General features: G+C 42.9%; 1 protein-coding gene across 5 annotated transcripts in view; it reads left to right on the top strand.

Moving 5' to 3' along the window:
* The first annotated feature begins 2219 nt into the window (after window positions 1–2219).
* Window positions 2220–23311, top strand: part of SAMD12 (sterile alpha motif domain containing 12) — a 176889-nt gene continuing 155797 nt past the window's right edge. For 3 of the 5 annotated variants that reach the window (XM_017826430.1, XM_017826431.1, XM_017826428.1), the window contains exons 1-2: window positions 14652–14700; window positions 20711–20886. In XM_017826430.1, the coding sequence (XP_017681919.1) occupies window positions 14664–14700; window positions 20711–20886 (213 nt within the window). In that variant the 5' untranslated portion in view covers window positions 14652–14663. Of the gene's footprint in view, window positions 2354–14651; window positions 14701–20710; window positions 20887–23311 lie in introns of those variants that run through there. The other 2 variants (XM_017826432.1, XM_017826429.1) reach the window with 2 other exon arrangements.

Genomic DNA, 23311 nt, shown 5'->3' with positions numbered 1-23311 from the left:
TGTCTGGAGAGAAGCAAGGTAAAAAGGGAAGCAAGAAAACAAGGCAGAGAAAGCAAGAGAGAGCTCTTTCTGAGCAGAGAAAGTTGGTCTTTTTCTACTCTGTAATTTAGCAGGGTGTTTTAAGAAAGTTAGCTCACTCTCACTGATGTTTTGAAAGCTCTTCTCAAAACAGACTGTACTTGACCGTAGATTAATTGAATCAATTCACAGCCTCTTTTCTCTAATGAGCAATGTACAGTAAATTACAATTTGTCTAGTTTTGACCAGATCTGGTACGTTTCTGAGGGTTTTAGATATGTTAAATATTAGGTTTCACTATATTTCATGTAATACTTAATATCAAACACTATATCTTTTAACATCTGTCATGCCCCATTTGCTATCTAGTCACAGCCATAATTTTGCTGTTCTTCAACAGGCACCAAGTTGTAATTAAAAACTACAGGGCTGTTTAAAGGGTTTAGTAAAATTGTACTCACTGGGGATGTCCTCAGGGCCCACAGCTGAAATGCAGTTACCAGTCAGAAATTCAGCATACTAATGGGGATATGACTCCAGCTCTCCATGTCCATGTCACTTGAACTCTGAGTTTTGATTTATTCCCTCTATGGCTTCCAATTCATTCTAACCAAGAAAGCAGTGCTTCACATATGCATTAGCCAGGTATTTACTCTAACATACCTCCAAATATTGTCACAGTCAAATAAATGATTAATATTTGAATACATAAGTTTGATACAAATGTCACCAAAATTACAGAAGTTATTATGTAGTGAAGGCTGTATGTGTGTATTACACACATTTGAAAACTGTGAAATCTAGGAACATCCTACTTTCTTGACAGAAAGGATGTGAAGATCAGCCCATTTCTACCAGCATATGGGATCAGTGTGAAACTGTGTTGCACTTGGGAGTACCAGCATATCCTCTCAACTGCTATTACTTATAATGCACTGTGAGTATGCCTGCTTTGTAGACATGTGAATGACAAGGCTGCTGCTCCAGGAAGCTTGTATCTTGACTTGTGTACAACACAAAGGCTAATAGTTCAAGTTCTTAGGAGAACGAAGAACAAGTCAGGTCTTCAGGGCAAAACTGGTTAATAGAAGGCTTGAGAAAAGTCTGAGGCTTTAAGGCCATTCCCTATAGGCTCTGGTTTTCCTTCATAAAATAAATAATGAAGACCCAATTTTTAATTACTTCAGATATTTCAAGAATGTCAAAATTCCTGAGGTTTATGTACCATATTCCCTTGCACATTGTATGTTCTTGCACCCTAATTTGAACTCGCGGAGGTTCGTTTTGCAAAAATAACACTTATTAAATGCAATAGCCACTGCTAATAAACAAAAATAACGTGACAATGTTTTCACAGCCTATCTGTATTTGCCCACATATACTCAGTCCCTTTGCTGTTTGTCATCATCATTTTAGTAATGACGTAACTTAGCTAAGTAAAGTAACTAATAGATTCTTTCGGGGAAGATTAATATTTACCGATACAATTAAAATGAAAAAATGGCTACTTTTGAAGCGAAAAAACCTTCAAAACCTTTTTGATATCTCAAGATGAAACTGAAAAGGGTACAAGCCCACAGCTGTTTTTCAGACAACCCATGTTTCAGGACAGATCTCAAGGGTGCCAGGCTGTTTGATGCAAGATTTGTGACCACCTGAAGTAAAGGCACCCTAATCTGTGTCCTTAATCTCCGTCGTTGTTCTGGATTTGTTGGACGACCTGTCAGAGCAGGACAGGATGAAGATGGAGAATGGAACAGACTTGAGGGCCTCCCTCCGGGGTGAGGTGCTGACTGGTGGTTCCCGGTGCTCTGTGTGTACCTTTCCCTTTCTCTGCGGACAAACTCCTCTGGCCAGCGAGGGAGTGCGGTGGGATGGGACGGGGACAGAACGGGCTGTCACCTCAGTCTCTGGAACCGTCAGGCTGGATGTCTGAGGGGGCTGAGAGCCTGTAGAGAAACACCCCGGAGTTGTGCAATGAAGTTTCGCGGGACAGGGTGCCGCGCAGCCCCTCTCCCACACACACCTCCTGGGGATCCCCGACCCTCCCGCTCCTCACCACCGTCCCGCGCTGCCCTCCCTGCCCGGCGGGGACAGGCGGAGCCGCCCCGGGCCCCGGGGAACACCGGTGCCTGGCCGGGCGCCCGTTTCCCGGGACTACGTTTCCCAGGGATCCGCGGCGCGGCCCCGCCCGCTGTCAGCGAGCGCTGCAGGTTGATCGCCGCGGCTGCAGATGAGCGGAGCCCGCGCGGGCGGGGGGGCGGCCGGGGCAGCGCCGCCGGGGCCGGGTCGGCGATCGGCGCACTATGCGAGGCCGGGAGGATGGCGGTGGAAGGTAAGGGCTCCGCGTCCCCTGCCCACCGCCCCCGGGGTCCCTCCCCTGTCTCCTCCCCCGGGCACTCACCTGCGCCGCGGCGGGGCCGCCCCGGCCCGGCCCGGCCCGGCTCGTCTCGGCCGGGACGGGAGGGAGGGCAGTGCCCACCGGCGGGGCCGCTCTGCCGCCCTGGCCTCGCCAGCGGGGCGCCCCCCGCGCCCCTCGGCCCGGCCGCCCCCAGCGCCGCGCCTGCCCCGGGCCAGGTGCCGCGGGGCCGGGCCGCGACTGCCGCCCCCGCCTGCGGTGGGGGAGGCGGCAGGGGCCGCCCGGAGGCTTCGGTCGGCAACTTCCCGGCGGGCCCGGAGGTGCCGCCTCTCCCGGCACGGGCGGCCGACCTGCGCCGCCTCCCTCCGGAGCGGCCCCGGCGGCCGCGCTCAGCCCCGGGCGCCTTCCCCCGCCCCGCCGCCGGCCGGTTCCCGCGGGCGCCGCCGTCGCTCGCTGCCGCCCCGGTCCCCGAAGTGCCCCGAGGCCGCGGTGCCCACGAAGCTCCCGCAGTCCCCGATCGCTCCCGCGTGGGCGCAGAGCTGTGCCCGAGGGCCGAGGTGTTCAGCTCCTGGGCAGGCGGGAGCTGTGAGGTGTTCGCGAGGTCTGCCCGGCTCATGGGAAAGTACCCGATAACTGAGACGATGCCTACCAAGACCTGGAAAAGTGGATGGTTTGGGGAGGTCTTCCAGTTGATACTGGGCTCCTGCAGCCGTCTGACATTGGCTATGTGTTCCCTTTCCATGGGGCTTTTGGGAAGTTGGAGGAGAGAGGTATCTAGGTGTATGGGAAAAAGTAGATCTGCTTTGCTGCTGTCCACTTCCAAAATTCACTCAGTTTTCTAGTGCTTTAGAGCAAGGTATTGACAATCCTGGGTTTTGTGCCTCCTCTTGCTTTATTTGGTGCCCTTGGGAAAGTTTAAGAAATCCACAGTGCGTAGAGTAGCCATATCACCTCTTCTCCTGTGCTTAATTTGGGGTGTGTCAGTATTTTTGGGGTGTTCATCTTGAGACTACCATGAGCTTTGTTTCTTAGTTATGATGAGATTACAGTTCCATCAGAAGCACTTGCTTTATTGCTGAAAATCGTGCTGAAGTTGTCTTTTGCTGGGTACCCAAGTGAACAGTGCAAATGATAGTCCAGCAAAAGCTTGGGCTTCCTGAACACAGTGTGGAGCTTAACATCCCTGAAAACCAGCTTCCTATGCAAATTCAAATAAAGGTGAACGAGACCACTATGTCTCAAAACGTATCTGTGTACCTCTCAAGTTGTTCATACTGAGCTTCTCCATGAGGCAAACAGATTTCTTATGCACAGGCTGCTTTACTGAATGGCAGTTGAAGACTGGAATGATACAAAGGAGGAAGGTAGTTAGTGGTCCTGAGTAAAAGCATTACTTCTTTGGTGGCAAAAGCATAGTGACAAGAACTGGGCATGCGTGCCCAGTAGTGGGTAAGTAAGTAAATGAAATGGACTGCCATGCACCAGATGGTTCATATGCCAGCAGCAACCCCTATTTCAGTGTGCTCACTAATGTCATCCTCCTTTATTTACTTGAAGTCCTTCTCAGTCTGTTTGCTAGATCTTTTCGGGTCTGTAATAATTCCTGTCATATCTGCAGTGCCCTCCATCTGAGAATCTCTAAAAGCTTTGTAAATATTAATGAAGAAAAGCTCTGCTAAAGCTTTGGGAAGCAGTGCTTTTTCCCTTCTCCTGGGATGGGATTTTTTTCTTTAACTCCTTCATCCCATTTCCTTCCCTCAGGATGCATCCTGCTGTGGTGTCTCAGAACAGGCTTTCTTGTCTGTATGTTCTGCATTCCTCCCATTTTGTTTTTTTTTTCTCTCTGAACTATCTGGCCTTTGCATAATTCTGTTGCCCTTACACTTACCCAGGAATATGACTATTTCAGCACAAGCTGCCATGTGGCTGTGACTACTTTGTATCAACATAGTGCATGCCCATTTCAGGCCTTTTATTATCCATCGTTTTCTGTTGGAACTATGTTTCTTTGTGTGACTGTGCTTAAAAGCCTGCTTTTATCTTAATGCATCTTCTGCTGTATTGGAGCCCTGGGAGTGAGCTGTGTTCTGTTCCTGAACTGTGACTTTTGGCAGGGAACGTGGCATTACGGCTTGTATTTGGGAAGCTGAGAGGTTACTTGTTCCTCATGGCTCTCATCACCACAGTGTACAGATCCTACTTCAGTCAGAAGTAAAGTTGCCATTAGATCTTCTTCTAAATAAATAGTTTTGTAGAAAAATGGCAGTTTGCTGAACTCAAAATGTCTCGAACTCAGGAAGCACAAACAGTTGGGTTTTTTTATTCTTCTGTTAATTTGTTTGTTTTAATTGGAAAAAATGTTTTCCTGGTTTGCAGCTTGGGATCTCAAGAGCATAACCTGTACATCAGCTCTGGACATTTGCAAATAAGGAAAGCCCTGAAAACCTGGTTTAAGCTGAGGTTGTCTATCCTCCCAGTTTCTGTAGTACTCATCTGGGAGCTTGGCTAGGATGGGCTTCCAGGGTTTTCGGAATTTTTAATGGAGTGTTGAATGGTTGGGCCAACTGGCTCCTTGTGCAAACTTGCAAGTGGCTGGCTTTGTGATGCAACTGGCAGGGAGTGGAAAGGTCCCTGGGGCACAAGGGAGCCGTGGATTCTGGAGCATGGGAGTTCCTGGCTGAAGCCAACATCCGCTGCCCCACCAGCTCCACCACGGCTATTGTTCTATGGAAACTGCCTGTTTGTCAGCTTCAGCCACAAACCCAGAGAGTTTCTTTTGTTTCTCCTTTCACAAATGCTCTATGTGGCTAAGGTGAAAATGTTTTTTAGCTTATGCTTTGTGGAAAATCTTTGAAAAATTTGTTCATTTTATCTAAAAAATTGTTGAAATCTTACTCAAAGTATTTTTATCCTGTCTTAGTATGGAGTGCTGGGGTCTAGTTATGGAAACAAATCTTCATCAGTTTACTTAAGGAAAATATCCAAAATTTTTTACTGGGTTAGCTGACAGAGATGGACTAGCAAATATGAAATAGGAATGTGAAGGGTATTTCAATTCCTTGCCAGTTATATATAATATGTATTGAATGCCCCAGAAGATTGTGTGGACTGGGAGGTCCTTTGGGCTGCATAGTGCCAGTGCTTCCAGATTGATGAAAGGATTGGTGTGCGTATGGGGAAAGTGAGTTTGCACTCCTTAATATGAGCCCATCTAGATGGGAGCACTGCCAAGGTAAGTCTATTTTTAGAGCTAACAGTTTTGACAATGTTCCTTTAAGTGGTTTTTTTCCCTCTAGTAAGAATGAAAGAACTAGGTCAGAGCCAGTAGAAAAAGGCTTTTGATCTCTGCAACACTGTTCTCAAATTTTTTTTTTTTTCATTTTGCTCTTGTGCAGCAGAGGTAAAGAGGAAGAGAGAGAAATTATTTCTTTTCCCCACAGTGTTTATTGCATAGGAAAGTGAGAGACTGACAGCACCCACTAGATGATGTATGCATGCAGGTGATCCCAGACAGTTCTGTTGGATCCCCTGCAGCTCTGACCTGTGGTGTCTTTGAGATTCCTGAGCAAACAAAATGCTGATTATATCATAGAGTTCTTTGGTAGTGTTTAATGAAATTTGGTCTAACACCTTTCTTGCTATGTACAGGCTTTGGAAAGTGCACACATACATTTGTTGCAGGTCTCCTCCTGAAAGCTTATATAAACTTCCACTCTCCTATGGCTCTTCTGTAGTGGGCTCATGCTATTCAGACTGTGGATCTTCCTACAGGGTAATATTTTTTACTAAGAAGTGGAGCCTTGCTGACATAAAATGACAATGGCTGGTCTTACCCCTTAGTAATTCTCAAGGGGATTAAGACTTGAAGGAGGTTAGGGCATTCTGAGGGGTGGTATCAAGGTTAATTGCTGCAGGACAGAGGTTACTTGCAGCTTGTAACCAACCATCAAAGTGATCCTCTGAATTTCAGCAACGTGATGCACCTGAGTGAAATGCCTTCAGTGCCTAGCAACTCCATGGATATTGAATGGTGCCATGTGTTTCCTCAGAGACTGGAGATATGGTGAGCTCATAGATATGCTATGCCAACTCTGCCCGGAATGTTAAAGTGAGTTCAGGATTGCCCGAAGGACAGCTTTGAAGCAGCTTTCAGTGTAGGTACCTATCATGCTGTTCCAGGGTGTGCCCAAAAGTGCAACTCTTTTGACAGGTATTCATTTATTCTGCTTTGTCTTAGTCCTACACCCACTTCAGTCTCAGACTAGATGTCTCCAAGTTTCCAGGGAATGTGATCTAATAGATGGTGTTTCAGCACACGTAACTTGCCTATGGAGCAAAGAAGTAACAAACCCTCTGACTCAAAAATAGCACATGCTTCCATCAGTGTTTTTGTTTTCTTCGGTAATTTCTAACCACTTCTTAGCTAGAGGGACTCCAACATGTGGCTTGGAAAGATCTGCCAATTGGAAGCTGGACTGAGAGACATATCTCATTTCAACTTTCCAGCTGAAACAGTCACATTGGGTCATAGCAGAGGAGATGATTAAGACCAGTGCTGGAGGTGCACACAGGACAGCGAGGCATAAGATTTGGATGTTAGCCTTTGGTCTTGTATTCTGTATGTTATTTTGTGACCATTTATTGCAAAAATGCATCAACAATTATGGGATACCAGACTGGAACATAGGTCTTCTCCTATCCACATTCATGTGGCAGCCTTCTTGTTGGGCTGTGACATCTACACCCTTATTTCTTGGTCAGCAACACCACAACCTCTCTTCCACCCCTGCAGTATGCATACAGCCTAGTGGCAGTGTGTGCTTCTCTGCTTTGAACCACTGCTTAGAGCTTTCCAATCTATGTTGCTGCACTTGAAAAAGTCACAGTTCATGATCCCTCTCCAGAGGAGTAATGTAGCTGTTTAAGTCCAGGAGTCTGTTTTGTGTTGCCAAGTTCTCATTTTGAACAGGTACACCATGCTTCTCAGGCATCATGTAGGGAGACTGTGAGCTGAAGTTCAGAAGATGCATTCCATGGTGGGAATTGGAGATCTCAAAATGAAGCTGTGGCAACAAAGAACGTCACTGCAGTGGAGTCTCTTTGGGTGTACTCAGACTGAGTAAAGAGTGGATATGATTGCATTTATTTGATCATTTCCCCCTCTCTGCCTTCAGAAATGAACCTGTATTAGGCAGGAATCAAGGTATGGTATAGACTTGGTATCACACTGTGTTTCCCTTGGATGAAATTTCGTTGTAGGATAAGAGTGTTCCTGGAAACTCAAAAGTACTTTCAGATCAATCAATTTAGGTAGAGTTCCTTGAGTGTTTGACCTTATTCTTTAAAATACATGGAAGACTTAGAAGCACAAGGAGGACATTGATTAATATAAATTTACTATTTCAGTACAACTGAATCCCATCATAAGGATAAAACTTGTCAGGTGGTGGTAATATATAGGCAAAGGAATGATGCTTTGAAAGTTCATGTGCTTTTCCACCAAGATGGGAATGTAAGTGAGCAAATGACAAAAGTTAGACATTGGATGCATTTCCTAAAGTACTTCTGGAAAGTACTGACAAAACCTGTAGCAACATTGTAAGATCTCGTGTTCACTGCTTAAATGAAAATTATAAAATAGAACTATTCTCAAGAGGTTTTGGAGTTCTTTTGTTCTTCTGTGATGTCCAAGCATGGCTGGCAACATCCAAGGAGGTTGTGTAGCTTTGTTCCTCTGTTTATAGCTCAGTGTATGAGGCCAGGGCAAGGTCCTTGGAGCCAGTCTCTAGTGCTTCCCAGTACTGCTATGTCACGAGGGTTATGGCAGGATAGCAGCAGTGACAAGCTTGAAGTAAAGCACGGTAGCTGGGTGGTGTGGGAGTTGCAGGCTGGTGCTGGTTGTTGAGTTGATAACCCTGGGGACATTTCTGTCCAAAACATCCTCTGTGTAGGCTTGCAAGTGAGTGCAGACCTATGTATCTATGGAGCACTGTAAGTTTTTGTTTTGCCCATTGGTCTGTGAAAGTGGTACTGCTAGTTTGCGGAGGTAGTAGAGCTGTTAGAAGGCTACTTTTCAGTGCACTGAGTATTGAGTTTTTGAGTCTGGTAGGGATACTGTGTCTGGTTCTGGAGCCAACTTTCTCTGCTGTCCTGGCTGAGACAGTTAGAACCACTTGTGCCCAGTTTCGTCTCTTTGGTGTCTCTCTTTTTGTCCAGACTGTGTCATCTCTGATGCAAGGACGCCCCTTTCTGTGAACAAGAGATATTCAGAGTTTGGAACTGAACAATCCTATTTTGGGTTATTTCTCATGAAAGCTGTTGCCTTTGAAGGGATGCAGGTATTTACCCTTGCAGGACTCAGCCCTCACTTGTCTGCTCAAAACATGCAAAAAATGTGGAGGGAGTAGTTCTGAAATGTGCCAAAAGCAAAGGTGGAGAAAAGGGCTAGAAAATTGAGTAATTTTGTAGTCTTCTGCAACCTGGCTGGTAGGTGCTGGTTAAAATAGCAAATAAGACTTCAGGAAGTACAAGGAGAGCTCAAAACAAGGCAAGGAAGATCTCTGTTTCTATCACAGCATGCTGCTCTTGTATTTTGAATGCTGCCTACAATTTTTGCTTGCCATACCCCAAAAGAGAGAAAGAATACAGAAAAGGGCAGTTGGCTGGTCAGAGACAGATGCGTTCTCTGAAGGCAGGTTACAATGTTTGTCATTCTTTAACTTGGAAAGAGATGGGCAGGTTACAAAGATTCTGATTCTTTAGCTGGGAAGAGAGATGATCATGAAGAGAATCCTTAGGCCTTGAGGAATGGTTTGGATAAATGGTTTGGAGGAGGTGGAAAAAGGAACTGGGTCACAAGGCAGAGCAATTAAGCTGTAAGGTTTTGTGCTTTAAATAAAAAAAGGAAATAGTTTTTCATATAACACAGAGTTCCCCAGGTGCACTTTCAACCTTGGGTTATTCCTAACCTGCCGAGGCAGGATCAGTTCATATATGCCCTGCTCTAACACCATTTTCTTAAGCAGTGGCATAAAGACCAAGACTTTTAGTCTGACCCAGCCTAATGACTTTTATTACAAAAGTCTGGCTCACCTGTTGTTTGTCCAGAACAATTCCACTCGCCACAACAGCTTGATTTGCATTGAGTAACTGAGAGGAAAATTTGGCCAGGACAACCCAGAAACAGAGAGGAGATGGGGAATTAGGCACTGAGCTATAAAAATGTTACCAGGCAGGGTCGTGATGCATAAGATATGTAGATCTCTTTTTCCCAGTGTATGAGAACTGATACTGTAAGAGGAACTGTCTGCTATGTCAGGTCAATGGGACTGGGGGGAAGGAGGGGCCCTGCATTAGGCTGCAGCTGTAGAAATGCCATCCTGGAAAATACTGATTCCCCACAGCAGCTAGGGTTGGTAACACTGGTACTGACATGCATAAATTAGGTGAAATATGGTCTGAGAAAGACCTCCAGGAAAGCCCAAAGCAGATTAGATCTACAGATCTACCCTCAGTTGCTTCTGTCTTGGGTTCGTTGTATGTTCCTTCACCTTTTTCTCTCTCCAGAAGTGCCCTGTGGCAAAAGGACTGCAAAGAGGGTAAGGGACTTGCTGTCAGTAGCTGTATGTTCTCTGTGCAGCATGAGCTAAGCTTGGCATTAAAGAGCAGGTTCATTACTTGAAACAACAAGAATTCACTCTAGTATGTGCTGCTCCTGGATGAAGCAAGCAGGTGTGCAGGGAGCTGAACTTGAGCTGAAGTGAATACCACGTTCAGTTGCAGGATCTAATATGCTTGCAGGGACTGTGTGACTGACCAGGAAAGGGGTGTGAGGAAGACATTTGGGGTGGATTTTAGCCTGCCCGTAGTGCAGCCCTATCCATGTGGAACTTTGCTTGCTGAACATTCAGGTCATTACTTCCCTTCATTTCCCCTCTCATTTGCTCTCCTCTGCCTTGTCTTTGTGGCTTTTTTTTTTTTTTTTTAAGTTTTATTTTCTTCCGCCAGAGGGGTTTTTAGTTGAGTTGATTTGCTTCTTTCCAAATAAACTAGTAAAAGCAAGAAAGAGACTTTTAGTAATGCTGTTTCATAAACATAAAGAAAGAGAATTGTAATGTGTGTCAATAGAACCTTTCTCTTGGGTTGTCCTCTGTGTGTTCTTGGCTAAGGGTTTGTTGCTACACAAATCATCTGGGGTACTAGAGGGAGTAGGATACAGTGGTATGAGTAAGCAGTAGGAGGTGAAGAATTTTACTGGGGGAAGGAAAGAAGGCATTTCCAGACTTCAGTTAAATGTGCAAGGCAAGGGGCAGCCTCAAACAATGATAAAGGAGGTAACTTTTAAGCAGTTGAGAGAAAGCCAGGACTGGAAACAAGTCAACTGCCAGACTGCATGCTAGTTATGCTAGTGAGAATGAATATTTTCATTTTCATTTTGATGACTGTGCATCATTCATGTGACAGGGAATAAAGCCTGGGTCCTCGTCTGAATTGCAGCCATTTCTGTGCCATGTGTTCAGCAGATACCAGCTTTCCTAAGCAGGGTGAAGGCAGAGATCTGTGATACATGTGTGGGTCAGTGCACCTCTGGTGACATAATAAAGACTTAACCTGTGTGTGTCTGAGCTGTTCTTTATGTGCTGGATAGGCTCACTAGTGTTTAAAAAAGGTTTTTGATGTAATGCTGGCTGGTTATAGAATTGAATAATAGTGCTGTTAGGACTTGAGAAGTATTCTCAGAAATATAATTTGTGGTGAAGCATGACTAGCTAATTTCCTAAGCAGTCATTGCAAGACAAGTTTCTTCCAGGACTAGTGGAACTAATGAAGACTTGTTGCATACCCAAGTGTGTTCATTCTCTTTTCTATCTCTCCATATTCTCTGTGAAATCTTGAAGGCAACAGTGATACCTAGTCTGGAGTTTGCTTAAGTTGGCTGGTGACTGGCAATTGTAATGTATGGTGAATACTTTTCCTTGTGAGAGAGAATTATTTTAGGTCTTTTCCTCTCTATCTACCAATTCATTACTTTGTTTTTCATACTTCTACTTCTTATCTCTTGTAGCACCCTCTTTAATTGCAAGTCTGTGCATCTCACGGTCTTGAAATCCAGAATTCTTCACTTTTCAAGAGAAGCTCTCTAGATGCTCACACAAGCCTTCTTATTAACAGAGGATGCAATTAGTTTGCAAAACAAATTACCAACTATTTTGTACTTTAATCCGTTGCTCAAATTATGTTCTAGTGTACATGCGATGCATGTAACTTAGTGACCTTTATTACTTTATTCACTAAGATTGATTTTGCTCTAATCTAGTTGCATAGCTCACTAGTTCCCCTTGTGTGCCAATATTCTCCTCTTCATCTATACCTGTACAGGATTTGTGGTAGTCTGGCCTTATTTATTCACTGACTTGGTTCATTTTTCAGTGAGCCTCTATTGCTTGTGGGAATTCAAGAGCTGCTTGTACCCACTGTACCTTTATTAAAATGGAATGAGAAAATGCTTCAGAAATAATTTGGCTGTCCAATCACTGTGCCTGCTTTTTATCATGAAATCCCGTGGCTGTTGCAAAGGCTGAACTTTGCATTGCTGAGGCTTCAAGGTCTATCTGTCACAGTGATGACATGCAGTCTGTCTCCTGAAGAGCAGGTGTAACAGAAACTGTCTTTTATGTTTACAGCATTTACTAAAGTCTGTGAGATAAGAGATAGCAAGTGGATATGGCCATACATAAAATAAGTAGCTTCCCTTAGGAAAATTGTAAAAAATGTACAAGGACATTTTTTAGCTGAAGAAACCTAAGTCCATATGTATCCTGGTGGGATAAGGGTTTTAGAAGTCAACTCATACAAGAAGAGGATTTTTTGTTCTGGGCTTAGTGTTTCTGTTCTATAGAGAACTCAGGAGTTCTTCTTTTCCTACACTCAAAATTTGTGTGGCCTTCATCCAAATTATTAGTTTAGTTTGATTCTAGATATGAAACTGCTAAGTTACTCATTCTTGATATACTCCTGATGCTGTACAAGACTTTATACCATTTTATAGCTGAAGTGTGTTTGGGAGATGTATGTGAAGTGTAGTAGATTTTCTCAGAAAACACACTTTTTCTGTGTTATTCTTTGGCTTTAGTTTTGGGTACTTTTTCATTGTTTCTAGAGAGAGAGAGAGGCTTGTAGTAGTAATTGGTTGATGACTACCCAGTTGTCTAGCTAGAGATGTTCCGGGATAATTGCATCAGGAATGCAGTTAACTTTGAATTTTCTTGCTGATGATAATTCTAAAGGGGTAAAAAAGGCAAAAGCCCCACAACTTACAGTTACAAACTAAAATGAACACTCCTCCTGTGAACACTTTATCCCCTTCTGCCTCTGTCCTCTTCCTACACCTGTCTCCCCTTTGCTCTGCCCTCCCTGCCCATCTTAACCTGGTTCAATGTCCACTTCTTTTCTGCTGAGCTGTTTCTTGCCCTTCAAGATACCTCCCAGCTGTTGGGCAGGTCCCACTGCTTGAACCAAGTCTTGATTGTAAAATTCATATCTTGTAAGAAAGAAGCTTATTGTTTGTTAAATTGATTAATCTGGTAGATGATTAGTAGTTATGATTGAGAGGCTAGAAAGACAAGAAACTCTCTGAAGGGATCTGCAGGTACAGCAGTGTGTGTGTCTGTCTGCTAAGCCTTGCTGCTTGTGTCTGTCTGAGCTTTGGGCTCAAAGCTCCAGGCACAGCTCATCAGTAGCAGCAGTTTATAATGCACTCCACAGATCAGCACTGGCTTGCCTTTTGGCACAGCCTATTTGCAATTGCTTAATGCTGATTTTTGATCCTGACCAACAGAAGCAGATAGCTAGACACCAATATTACTTCATTTAAGTACTTTGGAATTTCAGCCTAGAGGAGGTTTCTGATAAATTCATGTTACCTGTACTGTAGTAGAAGACATCCTGATTTGCTGGGCTTCTTTGCTCTGTGTGAATGCTGCTGATTTGGTGGCCATTAGATAGGCAGGTTTGAGAAACAGAGTGGGCAAAATCTTGAAGCTGCTTGCTCAGCAGGTTGCCAGCAGTATTTACTAGGTGGCAACATAAGCAGCAGATTGCATTCACGTGAAACTTTGACTGCAGTTTCAGCTGGTCCAAAGTGATGTATTGGGGGAACTATGCCAGTTTACATTAGGTAGAGATAAGACTGTATGGAGAAGTAATTCAAAACTGGAACCTGATTGGTGAGACAAATGGACCATCCATAGGAGTTACGGAAACTGATGAGTGGGGAAAAAACTTTCTGCCAGACAAAGTAGTCAAAAAAGTTCTAAATTTTATAGTACAAATTAAAGCCATCTTTATTAGCTGGTTTTAATCTTGGTTTTTAGTATTGTACTATATATCTGCTCAGATCAGATATAATCTTTGAAATAATCTCATGTTTTCTAGGCATATTCAGAGTTACTAATGAAGTACAAGCTTTGGGAAATACCGGAAGGGCCTGGCAGTGCAGATCCTTCTTGCTCATTTGGTCCGTGTAAGGAGTCATCTCAATCTGAATGAGACCTCAGTGTTCTCAATGTAAATGTCTCCTCTCTGATCAACCTAGTTAAAGCACGTTGTGAATTTGCAAGCAAAAACCTCAGGGATGCTTTTTGACTACTGATATGGTTTGAAGCTGGCTCCCTGCCAAGTCTCCAAACCCTATCACAAGAGTTTCCCCCTCCCTGCCCCCCCAAACCTCAGGGAGAAGAGGGAGAAAAAAACAACCAAGAAAACCCGAAACGAGAGAGAGAGACAGCTAAAGTGATATACATAAATATATTTACATCTATGTTACACTTATATACAATTAAAATATATACAATTTCCCAAGGAAAAGGGAAGGGGGAATTGAAAAGGAACAAAACCAAAATAAAATATATATATATATATATATATATATATATATCCCGATTAGTGGCCTGAGATCTAGTAACTAAAAGAGTTAGCAAGGAAAATATCTCACACTTTCCTTGGGACAACGGAGAGTCGCTCTGGACCGATCGCAGGCAACCTCTACCTCCCAAGGTCAACAAGGCCTAACCAGGCCTCACTCCCCAACACAGAGACTCAACAGCAGGGAACCTGCACCTCCAAGCCGCCGGAAGGAAAGAGAGCGAAGGCCTCTCCTCCTTTCTTCTTATAGTCTGGCTTACGTAAAAATCGTAGGGAATACTGGGTAAATCTGGACCCTTCCTTGGTTACAAACTGGTCACCAAGGAAGGCCTAGCCCAAACCACCACAACTACTTGGTATTGAAATGCAGCATCTGGAAATGTGTAGAAATCTGATTGAAGGTGCTAACTGCAAAATTTGATGTGGTTGGAGATTTGCTTTGCTTTTGACAAATAAATGGGCAGAGATGGAAGGAACAAGTCCAGAGCTGCTGTCCAAAGATCTTTTTCCCTGGAAATACCTTGTAAATCTTCATGACCTTTGTGACTATTGAAATGACTGAAAAGATATTTGGACCCTGTTTATAAGGTCCCTGCTATGTCCAACCTGAGTTTGTTAATGCTCAAACTATAGGGATGAACTTCTGTTTGTCCTTTTCACCAGTGTGGCATTTTATGGTGGGAGCAGCAGATGCACTGTACGGACTTACCTCAGTATTGTGCAGCTAAGTCTGCGAAATGAACACAATGAAGCTTGCAAGGTTGCCAGTATTTGACACATGAAAGTTTTCTGAGGATTGTTAGAGATTGGATGGGTATCTCCTGTGCCTGCTTTTTGTCTCCAAATAGCAAAAGCAAGCATATGACTATGATGCACAGAGAACAGGGCACATGAGTAAGATGATGCTATTTTTACTCGATCACTCTTTAGAATAGAACAATTGTTATTTCATGTAACTCAAGTACTTGCCAAATATGCTTTAATGTAGCCTTAATTGATCTGTTTAAAATTTTAAGCAGCCAGCAGTATTCCCACTGAAACAAGTAGTTATGAAATGTTTGACACGGTAGGCAGTGGAGTGCACAGAGGTAGCAATTGATCATAGATTTATCTGCTAAGCCTTGAGCCTACAGATGGAGAGACAAAGACTTTCCATCTGCCCATGCAAAACTTTGGATGTATTGAGGCTGTGTTTTAAACTGTGCCTTCAGGCTTTTTTCCAGACAGGATTCACAGAGTACCCTCTAGGAAAAGACAAGGCTTGCCCCCAGATGCCAGTAACTTACTATGGCTCTTGGTGACTTCTGTGTACCATCAAGCGTGCTCAGACAAGCTGTCTCTTGGCTGCTTGCCAGCTGGGAGGCAGGCACGTATGGGAGGGAAGGTAGGGAGGGGAGCAGAGCGTTCACGTTGCCCTGCATGCTCTCCTTTCAAATTGCCTGCACGTGTTGTAAGGGGTCTGTGTGGGCACGGAGCTCGGCTCACATGTACCGGGCAGCTCCTGCAGGGCAGCAAATTCTCTTGCTCTTTATACATGGAAAGGACTTGGTTTTGTGTTCCACTACATGGAAAAAAATACACTGTATATTGCATTAATTTTGTTCCTTCCCTATTTTTTTAGGACAGATGTGGGGTCATTTTTACAATTTGGGTGCTCCACTCACTAGTTTTCTTGCAGAGCTGTTGACTCTCATAACTTGGCAGATCTCAGCAGTCTTTTCTTTAAGTTCTGGAAAAGTGGATATTTTCCAGAAGATTCAGCTCTACCATTGAGTTAGGAGTACAAGAACACTTAAGTACCTTTGTTTTAAATAATAGTTTGTTTCATAAATGTAATCTGTGGATCTGTATTGTTGTGTCTGCCAGCACCATTCATCATGTGCTTGTTGCTGTGCAGTCAGAGTTCTACAGAACATCCACCCTCCCTCTCCAAATGGAAACAAGTTCCCACCACAGAAAGCTTTCAACCCAAGTTAAATGACAATTGTTGGGGGAGCATGAAATTAGGTTTCAAAACCTAATTATACTGCTGATATCTAGTGGTATTAGGCTGATACTTTCAGCTGATTTGGAGGCTGTTTGTTGTCTTGATGGACTTTTAAAGTCTGGGACTGATGAGATGGATGTAGTTTGGCAGAAGGAAGAAGTGCTGAGGCAGTAGAAATATTGTCAAAGCAGTGGTGTGAGGAAATGATCTGAATACAGAGGGTGGGATGAGCTGGTGTTAGCCAATACCAGAGTAATGACAGGTAAGGCTCTGGACAATATTGTAGCAAGAAACTGCTTTGTCTGTACGTAGAATCTTTTCCAGACAAATGTCATAAAGTTCTGAAAGAGATTTAAGAAGTGTCAGCTGAGAGGGTCAGAGCACTTGCACTGTGGTAAAGTTAGTGATTTGTGATTATTTTCTGAGAGCTGTTTAAACTCAGTTCTACAGAGTGTTAACCCTGGGTGCTGTTAGCCCTCCAAACCCTGTTAGGTTTGATAGTTGATCCTGAGTTTACAGCTAACCTTATCTAGCTAAAATTATATAAGGTGCTGATTTAAGAAGAGAACATCGACCTCTTTCCCTACTTTTAATAAATCTTGAAAGGGAGCAATTTTGGTTTGCACTGACATTTAAAAGGAGGCAAGAGCTCCACCTCTGTCTGCCACAGAGATGGATCTGTATATTTCTCTGTGGTAACAGGAAATAACAGACCCATGCAAGGAAATATTCTTTGCTTCCTATCCCCTGTGTAGCTGAGGGTTGAAGGCAGGACTAGAAGACAACAGTAGAGCTGGCCACCTGAAGATATGTCATGACAAAGAGAGATTAGCTTTGCCAAGTGACTGAGATACTTATTCTCTGTAGGAAATAAATACCCCTAGGAAATTAAAAAAAGTTGTGTCTCTCTCCAGTATTCACAACTCTGCAAAGGTCTCCTAAGGCAGCCTGTGTTTCTTTTAACCAGTCACCTGTTTTCAATTAAAAGGTAATGGCCATATGTTTAATTGCTAGCAGCCTCTTCCATTTTTTCTCTTTTGTATCCTGAAGGAGTCCAATAAAAAGCATTGCTGAAGCAGCACTAACATTCATTACTCTTGAAAGAATGATGGACAGCATCTTGCCAAGTGATTTATTTAATTTTTAATCCATTCAGGTGATGTTACAGAATTATAGAATCATTTAAGATGGAAATGAGCTTTGAGATCAAGTCCAACCCTTAACCCAGCACTGGCAAGTCCACCACTAAACCAAGTCCCCAAGTGCCACCTCTACATGTCTTTTAAATACTTACAGGGATGGTGACTCCACCACTTCCCTGGACAGCCTATTCCAATGCTTGACAACCCTTTCCATGAAGAAATTTTTCCTAAAATCCAACCTAAACCTCCCAACCTGAAGCCATTTCCTCTTGTCCTATTGCTTATTACTTGAGAGAAGAGACCGATCCCCACCTGGCTACAGCCTCCTTTCAGGTATTTGTAGAGAGCGATAAGGTCCCCCTGAGCCTCCTTTTCTCCAGGCTACAGAACTCCAGCTCCTCAGCTGCTCCTTTGCTGCTTTGTTGCCCTTCTCTGGACACATTCCAAGCCCTCAATGTCTTTCTTGTAGTGAGGGGCCCAAAACTGGACACAGGATTCAAGGTGTGGCTTCACCAGTGCTGAGCACAGGGGAACAATCACTGCCCAGGTCCTGCTGGCCACACTGTTTCTGATACAGGCCAGAATGCCATTGGACTTCTTGGCCACCTGGGCACACTGATGGCTCATGTTCAACTGCTGTAAACCAACACCCGCAGGTCCTTTTCTGCTGGGCAGCTTTCCAGCCACTGTTCCCCTGGCCTTTAGTGCTGCCTGGGGTTGTTGTCACCCAAGTGCAGGACCCGGCACTTCACCTTATTGAACCTCATACAGCTGGGCTCAGCCCATTGATTCGGCCTGTCCACATCCCTCTGCAGAGCCGTGCTGACCTCCAGCAGATCAACACTCCTGCCTAACTTGGTGTCATCTGCAAACTTTTTAAGGATGCCCTCGATGCCCTCATCCAGTTCACTGATAGATACTAAACAGACATGGCCCCGGTACTGAGCCTTGGGGAACCCCACTAGTGACTGGCCATCAACTGAATGTACTCCATTCACCACCACTGCCTGGGCCTGGCCATCCAGCCAGCTTTATACCCAGTGAACAGAACACCCATCTGAGCCATAAGAAGCCAGTTTCTCCAGGAGAATGCTGTGGGAGACAGTATCAAAAGTTTTACTAAAGTTCCAAGTAGACAACATCCACAGCCTTTCCCTCATCCATTAAGCAGATCACCTGGTCATATGTAGAAGGAGATAGGGTTAGTCATGTTACCATGTTATCAGAAACCTCTATCATTTATAGCTTCCTGTAATGCATGGTAAATGAGTGCTGTAACTCAGAAGGATTTCCTTGTTCATTCCCTATCACCCTCCTCCCTAATCGCTATTGTTTGGGGGCACTGGGAAGGGAGGAGTTGCAATTCACAGGAAGCTTGCTGCTGGCAGCGTTCTTCCAGGCAGGGTTAAGTCCTGCTGTGCTTTGTCATTTCTCTTTGGTGAGCACTGGAACAGAGCTGACAGCCAATAACTGCCTGTTTCTGGGTGTTGCTGGGGTCTGTTAGCATTTCAAAGGTGTGTGCAGGAATCTTCAGCTAGGCAAGATCCTTGGAGAAGACAGTTGGAGGGATTTTTATGGACCACATTCCATACCAAGTGTCTTCTGCTAATTTCCAGCCCTTGCTGGAGCAGGGTGTACAGGGAGTACTTTTACAGGTTGGTTTGAATATCTCGCATTTTTTGTGAAGGAGTGAATTAGTTTGGCTACTAAAAGAACAGTTTCCATCCTCACTGGACTGTGAAAAAAATCTGTCTTGGTGGATCACATCAATCTTTTCTGTGGTCTGGAGGATAAGCAAAGTAATTGTTAGTAATTGTTTCTTTCTTTTATGTAGGTAAATATGTTCTAGAGGAACATATAGGTGTAGGTGGATATGATCTAGGAAAGAGAATTTTTTTGGTGTCTTAAGACCCACTGATATAAATATAAAGCACAGAATCATTTCTGATATTTAAGTTCCTATAGTCTGTCCTGACTTGCAGATGTAGGTACTGTAGTGCTTGCAGAGATCATTTGTCTTTTACAAATATTTGGATGTTTTTAAAAATCCCAAGGAGAAGAGGCCAACTTTTTGGCCTTTGCTTTAATTCTGTACCAAGGAATTGCTGTAACTTAGGCTCAAAGATTTCAATTAAGACTCTGGGGTATAAGGTGAATGAATTTTCAGAAGGTATTGTGGTTAAAGAACCCTTTGCCTTCTCTGGGAGCTTGAGCGAGTTTCCCCTGGGAGGCTTTGCAGGCTGATCTGTAGCTGGTTGAAACTGGCAGTTCTGATTCCTTCCCCGGCTCCCCACCCTTTCCTTCTAAGCCAAGCAAGGATAAAAGGGCAGCTTTTATTTTAGCTTTACATTGTGGTTTAGGTTTCTATTCAGGTCTGTCAAACATTACATCACAGTATCTGAGCAAAGTTCTTTTGCACATGGGAACTTAGGACCATTAATTACAAGTAGCACTAAAAGTAGCACGGTTACACAAGAATATAAATGCAAAGGTGGGCTAGTCCAATGAAGGGGAAGTTGCCTCAGGATCCACACATTTTAAAATTGCCATGCATGCCAAGAAGGTTGTTAAGGTTGCTGTCTATGTGAGTGCTGAAACTGTAAAAATTTGGGCAGAAAACAAACTACTGCTGTAGTTCTAAATGGGCATTTCTGTAGTATAGTTTGCATTTGTTTTATTTTTTTCTCTGGATGCTTTTCTTATTCCGCTGTCATTAGTCCACATCTCATTATATACTCGTAGAGAGTACATTCCTCTTGCTTGTTAGGATGATGTAGGTGGTAACTTGCAGTAGTACAAAGGGCTGAAGGAGAGATAATCAGCTGGATAAGTCATTACTCTGTGCAGAGAATGACTTGTTGACTTGCTGCATACAGCTTACTTATCCCACATTCTTTAAGACATAAAATGTTGTAGGAATTGAAAATGTAATAGAAAAACTTTAACTTGCTTGCCTAGAAAGGAAAAAAAGGTATGGTCGAATGATGAATACCTGATAGAAGCTGTTAAGTTGAGAGTCTTGGATGGTGCAGTGAGTCTGGTGGAGCACAATTCAACACAGTAGCCTGAACTAAATAGTCGTATACAGTGCTGCATTTCTCTCATTTTCTGTCTCACATATCTCACCCTGAATCCACGTCAAGGTACAGATGGTTCATTTGCTATGGTCTGACATACCTCTGGTTACCACATGGCACTTCTCGGCAGTTTGTGCTAAATGTTTGAAACATTGGGTACTTCTTTCCTAAGCAGTGTTTCTCTTTCTTGTGTTTTATTTCCCAGCTATCCATTGCAATCTGAATCCAAATGGTATTGACCATCCTGTCCCCACAGAAGGTATTAATCTGCAACTCGAAGGTGAAGGAGTTGAATCACCCTCAGTTAAGAACACTAGTGCTCCAAAAGGACCTGAGTCAAAAGAGACACCTAAGAGACAAGTGGAGCCAGAAATATCTAAGGTAGGTAGGACTGGATTCTTATTTATTTTGGGGAGTCTTAAAGAATCCAGGCTTCTTGAAGTCCTGGCTGCTGCTTAAAAAGCATTTATAATTCTGTTAAAGACATAAAAAGGTGCAAAAGTAACAGTCTGAGGAAGTGGGTGTTACAGAAGCAAAGTATTGCCATGGAGTTCTAGCACACACACATCTTGGACATTGAACTATTTTATTTTTCTCTAAATGAAGATAATTAAAATACTGGAATTGCTCTTCTTCAGGCACTATGGAGACTTTTTTTCCAAATGACTTGGGTAACAATCAGCATGGCAACAGATATGTTTTTCTTGAGTGTTTTTTTTTTGTTGTTTACTTATTTACTTTTTCCTAGGGCAGGTAAAGGAAGAGAAAGGTTCTGTGGATGTATGAGAATTTTTATAGGGGTGACTGATTTTAATAAACTGTTAACTTATTTTAGGTAAAATACTAGGCCAGCTCTTCCGTGTCTGATATGATGGTGAACAAACATAGTTGAGAGGTGAATTCCTAAAAACAAATGTAGCATCTGTTCTTATTCATAAGCTGCTGCTTTTTGTTTGAGTGCAGCAGACTTGACTACCAAGTGCAGGTGAATGTGTGTGCTCCAGATACTTTGGGTATAGGACAAAAATTTGTCATATTAGATACGTTTTTAACTAGAATGAAAAGTAGGAGAACGTTATAAAAATTGTGAGAGGTTCTTTAAAAGCTTTATCAGCCTTTTTGATCTTTAAAAGCTTAAAACCTTTTGGTTTGAGGGTGATTTCTGCACAGTGGAAAATCGAGTTTTTACTGAATCTGACACTTTGAGAGTTAATAGAGCAAATAAAATGAGTGTCTTTTTTTTAACGTTCAAAAAAGGCAAGAGAAATTATTTCAATGACTGAACAAGTAGAAGTATTTCCTAACGCCAACAGTACAATAAATCTAACAAGTAATACACATATGGTTGGGAGATATTTCACTTTTAAAATAAAATGTTTTGAGCAGTAGCCTTGACAATAAAGGCTTGGTATGAATTCTCCATTCTGATTTTTATCTAAAATATCTAGTTTTAAATTAATACAATTTACACTCATTCATTCTGACTTAATTCACTAGATCCACTACAGTTTGGCAATAATTAAAATCAGTGCTACTTTTGCAGTGTATTTGGTGGCCATTATGAAGCATGTTGCTGATTTCTCTTTAACCCTTGGAGAACAGGTTTGTGCTTATGTGGTTTGAGTTATCCATTTGGTAACAAGACCACCAAATTTTGGATGGGCTTTGAGACAAAGCTCAGCTAATAATTTATTTACCCAGCTTTTCACAGACAAAGACAAGCTAACCCTGCTCATGTTTCAGCATTAGCAGATGAAAATCTGCCCTGTATTGAAAGCTGAGGAGGTGTGTTAAACTTGGAGCAGATCTTACAAGCTTGGGAGTGAAGAAGCTAAATGATGTAATTGGAAATGGGCTCATGTGTAGTTGACGTGGAACACAGTCATATCAAACTTGTCTTTGCTTGCAAAAGACTTATCCTAATGAAAAATCAGGATGAAATATATCAGTGATTTAATGTTATGGAGCATGTTTTCCACTGTCTGAGCTGTAATCGTTGGACTGATGAATAGAAAACAGGTTGTCCTTGGTGTGGAGACAGCTGGGGAAGAGGGGAAGCATAGTGATCTCAAGGTAGTGAAATCCACTATTGGTTTCCCACATTTGATTGCAGTAGCTTTATTGAGAAAATTGGGCATGCTTCACATTTAAAAACAAACAAACCAACTGAATTTTTGCTTGATGGAATAAGCTTGGCATACTAGTATCAAGCTAGTGGAATGGACTATTTTTCTGAATGTATTGCTGCCTTGTTAGTAACTTTGTCTTTTATGTGTTGTATTAATTTAGTGACGTTTTCATCTGAATTCATATGTTATAGCCTGAGGTGGCCTGTCTTTTCTGGCTAGCTCTGCCTTAAATTTAAAAATTTTATTGCTTTATCCTCTAAAATGTAAATAAAGAGTTGGATTTTAACTTGTGTGGCTTTAATAGTTGAATTAAGCTGTCATTATGAAACTTTATCTGTGCAATCATATCTGTACAGTGGAAAGATGAGCAGGAATAGAGGAAAGTATTGTAAATAAAACATTGTGGACAGAGCCATTTGTTTTATAATTCCTCACTGCTCAGATGTTTTTAAAAAGATTTCTTTGCAATCCTAGGTATCCAAATAATATTAACACATATCTCATATCCACAGTAGTGAGACTTACATTGCACAAAGCAATGCAATATATTGAATATAATTTAAGATGCCTTCTAGACCCTCTTCTCTGCTTTCAGCTTTCTAATTTGTCTTCATGGAGACCACTTCCAGCACTTCCAACAATGAATGGTTTTGCTGTCCAAAGAAACAAACAAAATC

This window comes from Lepidothrix coronata, unplaced genomic scaffold (assembly GCF_001604755.1).
Source record: "Lepidothrix coronata isolate B3197 unplaced genomic scaffold, Lepidothrix_coronata-1.0 Scaffold126, whole genome shotgun sequence".
In the NCBI taxonomy this organism is placed as follows: Eukaryota; Metazoa; Chordata; class Aves; order Passeriformes; family Pipridae; genus Lepidothrix; species Lepidothrix coronata.
The sequence above is the reverse complement of the archived record's forward strand: the minus strand, read 5'-3'. Positions and strand labels throughout refer to the sequence as shown.